The sequence below is a fragment of the Nicotiana tabacum genome, chromosome 2, assembly GCF_000715075.1.
Source record: "Nicotiana tabacum cultivar K326 chromosome 2, ASM71507v2, whole genome shotgun sequence".
NCBI lineage: Eukaryota > Viridiplantae > Streptophyta > Magnoliopsida > Solanales > Solanaceae > Nicotiana > Nicotiana tabacum.
In genome coordinates, this window is record NC_134081.1 from 36,370,651 (window position 1) to 36,380,384 (window position 9,734).

Genomic DNA, 9,734 nt, shown 5'->3' on the forward strand with positions numbered 1-9,734 from the left:
TCCAACAAAATTGGCTACCAAACCAAAGAAATTTTTCTTAGACACATACCTATTACTTTGACTATTGAATGAGATGGAACCATCAATTAGCTGGTGAATGGCCTCCAGAAAAGCTTGTGCATGTTGTGGAGAAACTTCAATGCCGTCCTCATGGTCAAGATGGAGTAGCAATTCGTGTTTCTGGATCTTTTATAGTTGGGAATCAGTTCCTCATTTGTGGAGATGGTATGCAAGTTGAAAGTCTACCAAATTTAAAAGATCTCTCTATCGATACACCCAGCAAACGAATGGGGGCCTTTCAGGAGCAATTTATAGTAGAGAAGGCGAACATCATTGGCCGTTATTTCATAACTAAGCAAAAACTTTTCATTACTCAATGCAACTCTTCCTGCAAAACTCTTAAGATCGTGGATGTGTTTGTAGTTCACTGTTCCTGTAAATGGAATAAAGAGTTGAGAATCATGACGCCACACCAATTAGAATATGGGTTTTCACTATTAAAAAAATCATAATGCTCCAAATTAGGTCCTCTTTTTTATTCTTTCCAGTAGCCACCCCTTTTTACCCAATACTACTCTTTTTTATTTTTGTTCTAGACTTCTTTTTCGCTGAATTTTGTTTTACCCTCTCCCCTTTTTAAATTTTTTTTATTTTATTTTGCCTAATTCTCTATAGCAAAGAGAAAAAAGAAAAACTCCAAAGTTCGATCTTTAATGAAGACGAAAATTCACCTCGCCAATTGTGTTTTACATCATAGATTCACGGCGTCTATAATATTAATATGAATTTTCTCATTAACTTTTTTCATCGCCGTGTTCAATTAGTTGCACACTTATACATGCGATTAGTTGTAAAAACATCAAAAGAGCTAAGCATTCACCAACCCAAAATACTGAATACTGGTTAAAGGTATGTGTATGAAATGATGCTTTCCCGTGCAACTGAATATGGTTAAGTAATAATTACTATCCTTTAGTGAATGTCCTCTCAATATGTTGTTGTATCATCCCTTACACATTTCTCATATATATATGTATATGTTTGTGTGTGTGTGTGATGCAATTACTCTGTCATGTAGTGTGCTCTATGTTATAATCTAATGTTATACGCGCTTACCGCGTACCACATATTCCCTATTGTATTCCATTCTATTATATTTTCTTCCTTTTGTCTTTATTTCCTCTCTCACCTCTGTTGATTAATAAGGAACTACAAAATTAATCTGGTAATATAAATCTCTCCTCTCTGTTGATTAATGAGATGTGCTCATGCATTCCTGCTAAGGAAATCGTTACCCGATCTTCTTGACTTCCAACTCGATCACTCATTCGAGCGTCTGACCTTTGCCAATAGGATACATCTAGGGAGTTTGTTTCCATCCTAAGCCCTTGAATCTGAATTAAACTCAATTCAATGTGCCCATATACCACATTAACTAGTCTTAACTTTGGAAACACTAACAATTAATATTTCGCAATTCGTAACGACAAGTTTAACCAAAATAAAAATTAAGTTGATAAATAATACATATACACATGCAAGCACGGGCGTACACGGTCACCAAACTTGTCCTCTTCTTTGCAATTTGTAATGAGTTGGGTGGCATTTGTTCCAAAGTTGGTGAAAATCTGAAATGCAGCTCCAGAGGTGAATTTTTTTTTTTTTCCCCACATTGCTTGAAACAAAGAGCCACCTTAGTCTTACATGTTTCCGTCTCCAATCGTCAAACTTATTTTGACTGGTCCTGTCATCATCAGCGGTGACACAAAGTGGCATTCACCGCTAAAACTGAATCTTGCAAAAAGAAAATTTGATGCACATGCTTTACAGGTGTTAGTTAATTCTAAATTTGCTATCCAAGTCTCCCCAGAGATCATAATAATGAAATTATCTTAGAGGACTAAGTAGGTTTAGAACCCAGAGTTGGCTAATTCACTAAGCTAGAATAGGGCTAACTGATTTGCAGTATGAATCACAACTCTAAGTGTCTGAATTCTGTGCCTGCAATCAAGGAATACTGCTTTTTCTAGAACACAAATTAACTTTTCAACCTGTTTAGCGTTTAGAGTCATTTGACCTGTGCTTCGCCAAATCCACTCTTGAGGCTTCACCATTGATGGTCGTGAAATCCAACAAAAATTTCTCGAGTTTGACACATTTACCTATGCTTGTGATCCAGCAGATGCTTTTCAGTTTCCAATCACAAACTACTGATGTACATAGGGTTGCGTCATGTCACAAGGACCATGTGAACCATAAGACATGGCTCCTTGACCATATTGGGTTGCATCAGCACTGACTTGAACCTGAAACATTACAGGGTTATTACAAATAGGACAGTGGTATTATAGCTCATTTAAAGTTTTCGCAAAGCTTAAGTTGCAATTACATGGCAACTTCCATGTGCCACTTTGTCCTCTTTGTAGGTTAGCAAGGGAAGTGCCTTGGATCAAAAAGGTGGAACCAACTAAATAATAGTTCCATCTAGTGGATTGGGATCCCATCAAGTAAAGTTTGCTCTAGTATTCTTCAATAGGGTGCTAATTTTTTGACATGTGTCCTCTTCACTAATCAATGGACAACATCTCTTTAACTAAAAAATTAGTTTTACCATGGTTCTATTTCTCCTTTCTCATGGCTAACGTCCCAAGGCCTCTCAGATATTCTTCTTTAACCCTTTTCACTTCTTTAACCCTTTTCAAACAGCCCATCCTTGTTAATCCTTCGTCTTCTTCCTTTTTCTGTGGCCTTTTCATTGAAGAAAGAAACTTCTTTTTTTCCTTCGTCAGTTTTTACTACTAGTATTTGTTTAACAGAATTGTAAATAGAAAATCAACATCAACTAAAATCAGAAACGTCTTCCTCAAAAGTGGTGCAGATCAAAATGTAGAGTCTTCAATGAAATCAATTGCTAAATGTGGTTCCATGGAGAGTCAACTCGGAAATAAGAATGAAAGACATGTTATTTGACAATTCTATTGGCAACACAGGAGAGTGCATCTATAATAAGAATTTGCTTCCAAATTAAAATTATTAAAGTAATATAATTATCCTTCTAGATTCCAAAAAAGGCTTTTAAAGGGACGATTTGGAAGGTGTGCAATTAGCTTTGCCTTTTATTTTTGGGTAATTAAAAGAATTTTATTTACCAAGTAATAATATTTACAAAGCAATCATAGAAAAAAACAGCACATCCTCGACAGCCTCAGGTATTCAAACTTCATTCTAGTAACCTCTAAACACTACACATGCGAAGAACGATGTCCTGAAAGGGTTTCTGGCGATTAAAGTAGGGCAAGCAGAAGAAGAGCAACAGAGATTTGTTATCTCTGTTTCAAGCAGGAGAAATATAACCATGGTTAAACTAGTTTTTTAATTAAAGAGATCTTGTCCATTGATTAGTTAGGAGGACACGTGTCAAAAAATTAGCACCCTATTGCAGAATACTGGAGCAAACTTTACTGGATGGGATCCCAACCCACATCTAATAGCCTTTAAATTAGGAAATTCTCTACCAATTTTCGCTTCTCCCGAGTGTGAAAGGTAAGCGTGATATCATTATAAACATAGAAGTCCACAGGATATGGAGAGAACAGGCAATGATTTATTTTTTATTTTTTATTTTTTCTCAAAACAACCATCACGAGTCAATAAGAATCATGAAAACTTTCCTCACGTAAAATCTTTTATGATGATCTAATTAACTGAGTTTTTCTAGATAAAGGATGATCTAACTTCCTGATGCAAACTAGTGATATGAAGAAAAAGGACAAGAAGCCAAAAAAATAAAAGGCAAACAATTTTCATCAAGCAAACAATAATATATAGGAGCAATATATAAAGAATCCTTGAGAGCTTTTGCTTTTTGATGATAAAAGAAATTGTTTTTTTTTCCCAAAGTGCATTCTTGTATTAGAACTTGGAAAAGTTTCCTAGCATTCCCCCAGAAATCATCTCCAGCATCGCCATCTTGACTTACGCCTTCATCTACCAGGAAGCATATAAGCTAGCCTATCATATCTTGACAGTCCAATAGAAAAAAATAAAAAATGAAAAATGAGAGAGGAAGAAGGATATCATTGAATCCAGATGGAAAAAGCATAGAGTTTTTAAGTGAACAAGAAGGGAAATTCACTTATTCTGCCTATGCTAATTTAGCTCACTGCCAGGCAAAGGACAAAGGGAAAGTTTACATGACAACATGGATTTAAACTGTTTGAAACATTAAAGGACAAGAAGGATCGATCAACAATATGCAAACAACAAATACTTGAGAGATCATCACATGTAGCATTCCATCTCATTTGCCACCCTAATAGAATTTTTTTTTTCTTTATGCAAAATTATAACAGAAATCATAAAAACCAAAAGTCAAGAGAAGGTATAACCATTTGAAAATGTAATATATATGCAATTACAAACCTGATGTACAGCATAAGGAGCAGGGTACAAAGTCCCTCCATAACCTGTTTCAGGATTTCCATAATTGGCAGAATACGTAAAACCTGGAAGGATAAATCCAAAATTCTATCTTAATTAGCTGAGTGTACTATGAAGTAGATAATGATGATAAGCTCTACAGCAGGTGGAAACTGGTGGGTTTGTTTTCCACCAGGTGGAAACTGGTGGTTTGACTTACTTGGATTCACTGCAGCAAACTGGTGGTTTGAATTACTTGGAGCCGCTGCTGCAGCAGCTGCTGCTCTTGCCCTCTTCTCTGCATTTGCAAGCTCAGCATGTAGGCTTTCGATTTCAGCAGTCATAGTAATCTTATGCTTCTCCATAGCTTGATTATATTCAAGGTTACTGGCATGCATCTTTTTTTCATAGTCAATAGCAGCTCTGTTCATATTGACAGCAGAAAGAATTAAAAGTTCAAATATCAACAAGAGTATGAGAGCCCGAGAAGATATGTAAGACCAATAAGCCAACAAAGGGGAAACGCTTGAACTTCTTTCATTACCTTGGTCCATCCAGCTAAAGTAGACCACAAATAAAAAATGGAAAAAGGCCAAAACTGTTCCAGAACTATTGGATTTGGTAGAAAAATGTCCTCCATCCACCTATTGAGCCAAAATGACCCTGCTGTTTTCTTTTGGCCCCAAAATGCCCTAAAAACTAAGGGACAATTTAAAACAAAACCAGAAAAGACCAAAACTACCCCTGATCTATTGAATTTGGCAAAAAATGCCCTCCGTTAACCCCATATCAAATTATATGACCCACCCATCTCTAAATATCCAACCAACCTATAAGATCAAAACCTGAATTTAATAATAAAACTCCACATCCAATCTCTTTCCTTCTTTCCAATGAGTTTTATCTTCTTCTTGGAAAAAAGTAAGTTCGAAATAGTTATTTTCTTGGTTATTTGATGTTTAACACCCGGTAGCTGAGATTCCTCTTCTCTAAATCTAGAATTGCCAAATGAATTTTTCAGCTACTTATCTTTTCCACCAAAAAATATTAGTCTTGTGGGGTTTGTTCATTTACTTTTCTTTTTTAAACTTAATTGTTATTTGTTATTTATAGTGTTTCTCTTGTTCTCTGTAGATAACTGGAATGTGTATTATATGAGTTTCTTGTAGTTATTATCATTATCATTTCATCTCTTTATATTTTGTATTGACTTTAAATTGGGTTCCTTGGCGTGTTGTACTATTTGGTTGTGTTGTTTTCCGTGCACAGTACATATTAGCCTTTTACATTGACTATCTACGCGCTTCAATGAATTTCTCAGTTCTTAGCATCAAAATTTGGTTTTTGTAGTACAATTGAATTTGAGTTCTCTTATTTTGGAATAAAATTGTTGCAATTTTGGAACCATAGGTGAGTCAGTCTAGTGAATTTTAGTGGTTCTGGAGTTCATCGGACATTATAATCATAATTTTCATAATAAGAAATATAAGAAGATAAAACTTACTTGAAAAGAAGGAAATAGATCAAGTGCAGGGTTTTATTATTAAATTCAGGTTTGGATCTTACGGTAGGTTGGATTTTTAGGGATGAGTGGGTCATATAATTTGATATGTGGTTAATAGAGGGCCTTTTTAATCAAATCCAATAGATCAGAGTCATGTTTGAGCTTTTTCCGTTTTGTTTTTAATGGGCCGTTAGTTTGTAGGGCATTTTGGGGCCAAAAGGAAACGGCGGGGGCATTTTTGGCTCAATAGGTGGACGAATGGCATTTTTGTACCAAATCCAAAAGGTCAGGGGCGGTTTTGGCCATTTCCAAAAAAAATCCATCTAGCTAAACATGGCAGCATAAGGTATTAAATTCCAACTAGCAGTTAAACCATACAACTATTTTAAAAGGTAAATCTGTGAGTGGTCACACGAACAGTTCAAACAGCTATGCAGGAACAAATGCAGACATGTGATGGAAAATGACCAAAATGGCAATATAAAGGGATCCATGTCACAGCACAGCTATTATACTTGTGTCTCACTCTTCCACTGTAATGCCATTAACATTGTAGAAATGCGACTTTGATGCATGATCACCACAAACTTGGAGGGTATCTTGTCAAATGACGAATTTAAAATGGCTTTGAGCTGCAATATGCCACATCAAATTGTCATCTCAAATCAAAATTTGGTTTTTCTTTTTCTGAGAATGAAATCAAAGCTTGGGTTTTCTTGCTTTCTTTTATGTTTTATTTTGTTTTACATGCATCGGAGGAAGGATTTCAGAAGAGTCTCTGTCAACCCTCAGCTCAGGTGGAAAATTTGTTAAAAGGTTCTTATCATCTCTCTCTCTCTCTAAATATGTATGTATGTATGTATACATAAAGAGATATATATATATTTTTATTTTTATTTTTTTTTTCCTTCACGTACAACAGGTACCAGACAACCACATACATAAACAAGGGAACTGACGACGCCATGAACCTTTAACCACATAGAGCTAAAGTAGGCTTCAACCATGACATTGGAGAAGGTGAAGTGATATATCTTTCGAGTTTGAGTAGGTTACCATTTTCAATTTGGACATAACTATGACTTCCACAGCAAACAAGGATGTCCAATTGTCCACACTTCGTCATTAATTGCAGAACCTTCCATTTCACCACTATGGCATCTGTTGTTTTTTTATCTTTTCTAAAATTTGTAAATGCAGCAACTCTTCACGTCTCTGAGACACACTAAGACAGCACTCAGGATTTTTTTTATCATGATAAACTATTTCTTCGGATAGCCGGTTGATTTACTGATGTAAACCTAGCATCTAGAGTTGCTATTCTATTTTGTATAAAGAGGTCTTGTTTCAGGTAGGTTTTGTTCCCGTTGATAATGGTGAAAACAAACTTGAAATGTTCTCTCTTTTAAAATAAAACAATCGACTACAAGTACAACACACGTTCTAGGCCAAAGATGACGCAGCACACGCCAAAGGAAGCTCTAATTTAATTTGCATTTGACGATCATTGATAATTATATCTCGACCGCAATTACAGACATGAAACTATAATGAGAAACAAGATCCTACAAACTTGTTATTCATTCTCATTGCTTGTGTTTCTTACCACTTTCTATTCCATTTCACACAGATAAGCAAAGGTGAAGTTGTAGAGTGGGGATAGTTTTACGAAACCACAAAAAGTTTATACAAACATAGTTTATGCGAAAAGTAATATAACATGAAAATATGATTGATAATCTAGACAAAACATCCGTTCACTCTTGGCCATCTCAATGGCAGGCAACCCAAAAGAGACGAATGAATAGATGACTATATATATTAGCTGTGTGTCTCATTTAAGATCTGTTTCTGCGTCCATACTATCTTCCAGATTTCCATCTTTTTATCTCTTTATTACCGCGCTATCTTTTAGTTTCTATAGCACCCGTTTGTCCCATTGTAAGCATTTATATAAAATACAAACAAATTATGATAAATGGGGCTACCAAAGCTGCGCAAGTCATGCTACTGAAATCATCCTGATGATTAGGATATTGCATTGAGACATATCTTCTTCACATAGAGCACCCAAAGGCGTGGCCTATTGGTTAATGAAGTGGGTGCAAACCTTGGAGACTACAGATTCAAATCCCAAAAGACAAAAAACACTAGGTAGCAGAGTTACTCCTGTTGGGGTAGAAAGTAGCAAGTACCGGTGGAAAAGTCATAGTGAGCAGGAGCTTGCCCGAGCACCACAGTTAAAAAAAATAGGCATATCTTCTTCGTATAGGGAACGCCAAATTAAACACAAAGAAAGATCACAATGAATACAAAGAGCGTTTATATTGCTTGAATTGTGATATATAAGCTTGTTCCCTCGTTCAAATTCATCTATCTTTTTCTCTATACTGTGTGAATGATTATGTGTTCACTGTTCATTTGTCATAAAAAAAACATGACATCATACAGTGCAAGAGGTGGTAGTAGGTTACCTTCCTCGTTGAACTTCCTTGCGCATGCTCTCAATTTCCGCTTTGATAACAGGAAACTGCTGCAACTCCGAATGAACCTTGACGAGATCATCCTCCATCTCCTGCAATTTGGCTGTCAGCTCTTTGCGGTCAGCATTTAGGTTCTGAATATCGGTCCTAACCCTAGCCATCTCTACGCTAAGCTCATCGACTGTATGGACTTCGCCCTCCATTCTCCGTGCCTTCTCGTAAATCTCATGCACTTCAGCATCCCTTTCCGCTTTGACCGTTGCAGCGGTGGAAGAGAGATGCCGGAGCTCCTGCTGGACGGCGTCGAGGTCCTGTTTAAGAGCGACGTGCGCGGAGGCGAGACGGTGGTTGTCGAGGAGCAGGGTTTCGATCTCGCGTTCCTGAGCCGCTTCCCGGTCATCCATTAAGACTGGCGGGTGAATACGGGCTCGGCCGTGGGTTTGGGTTTGGGTTTCGGGTTGTGGAAAACGGCGGCGAGAATCGTCCGGCAGTTGTGCTGGATAAGGGGCGTGGCGGCGTTTTCTTCTTGTCATGATCAAATGGACAGATGGAATCCTCCGATTTCACACTAAAAATAGGCTTTTAGCTTCATTGCCGTGAATTGACTCGACCTGTTTTTCTTTTCGGAAAAGGGCGTATTATAAATGTCCTCCTTCCCTATGGCTTTAAATTTGCATCAAATTTGCCCCTTAATGTTATTTTTACGTTTAAACATATTCCTCTCTTAACAAAAAGATGTCATAGCATTGGAGGGAATTTTAATTAAACATTTGACATTTATTTAGTGGTCCACATAATTTTTTTCTAATTCAATCCAAAAGATTCGACCCATCTTCTAATAACCCGATTTTTTTTAAATTAACTCAAGTTTCTGGAAACCCATTTGCATTATTTTCGTCTCTTTTGTTCCAAGTAGAGTTTTTTTCTCTTCTTCTCCCTTCCTTGTTTGTCCATATGCTTTCTGAGTTCAGTTTTTATATATTTTAGTTCTAATATTTTGATACTAACTTTTTATCTTAGTTCTTTTAATTCTCTGATTTAAGTTAATTTTCTGATTTCAATTCTTATAATTTTCTTTTTAGTTCTAATATTAATATTTCTTAATTGTGGCAGTTGTTGTGTTGGTTAATTTGTGTTTAATGTATGAAAAATTGATAGACTAATTTGTGTTTAATTTGTGTTCTATTATGCTGATGAAAAATGAAGGAAGAAAGAAAAGCAAAGTAAGAACCTTATTTGAAACAAGAGATACTGGGTTGGGATGCCGAAGCTTTTGCTGGTGAAAACAGGATGAATGTTTATCTACTCATTGTTGCGGCCAGAAAGGA

General features: G+C 36.3%; 1 protein-coding gene across 3 annotated transcripts; it reads right to left on the reverse strand.

Moving 5' to 3' along the window:
- Positions 1–1,438: 1,438 nt before the first annotated feature.
- On the reverse strand, positions 1,439–9,079 carry LOC107776968 (protein FLX-like 1). Of its 3 annotated transcripts, none has more exons than XM_016596925.2 (4): positions 8,398–9,079; positions 4,640–4,842; positions 4,423–4,505; positions 1,439–2,306 (listed from the first exon to the last, which is right to left on the reverse strand). In XM_016596925.2, the coding sequence occupies exons 1-4, from the start codon at positions 8,937–8,939 to the stop codon at positions 2,208–2,210; spliced, it is 927 nt and encodes a 308-aa protein (XP_016452411.2). In that variant the 5' UTR covers positions 8,940–9,079; the 3' UTR covers positions 1,439–2,207. The 3 variants fall into 3 exon arrangements, with proteins under 3 accessions (XP_016452411.2, XP_075088632.1, XP_075088628.1); XM_075232531.1 differs by lacking the exon at positions 1,439–2,306 and adding an exon at positions 3,604–4,020; XM_075232527.1 differs by lacking the exon at positions 1,439–2,306 and adding an exon at positions 3,828–3,987.
- Between the last annotated feature and the right edge of the window lie 655 nt (positions 9,080–9,734).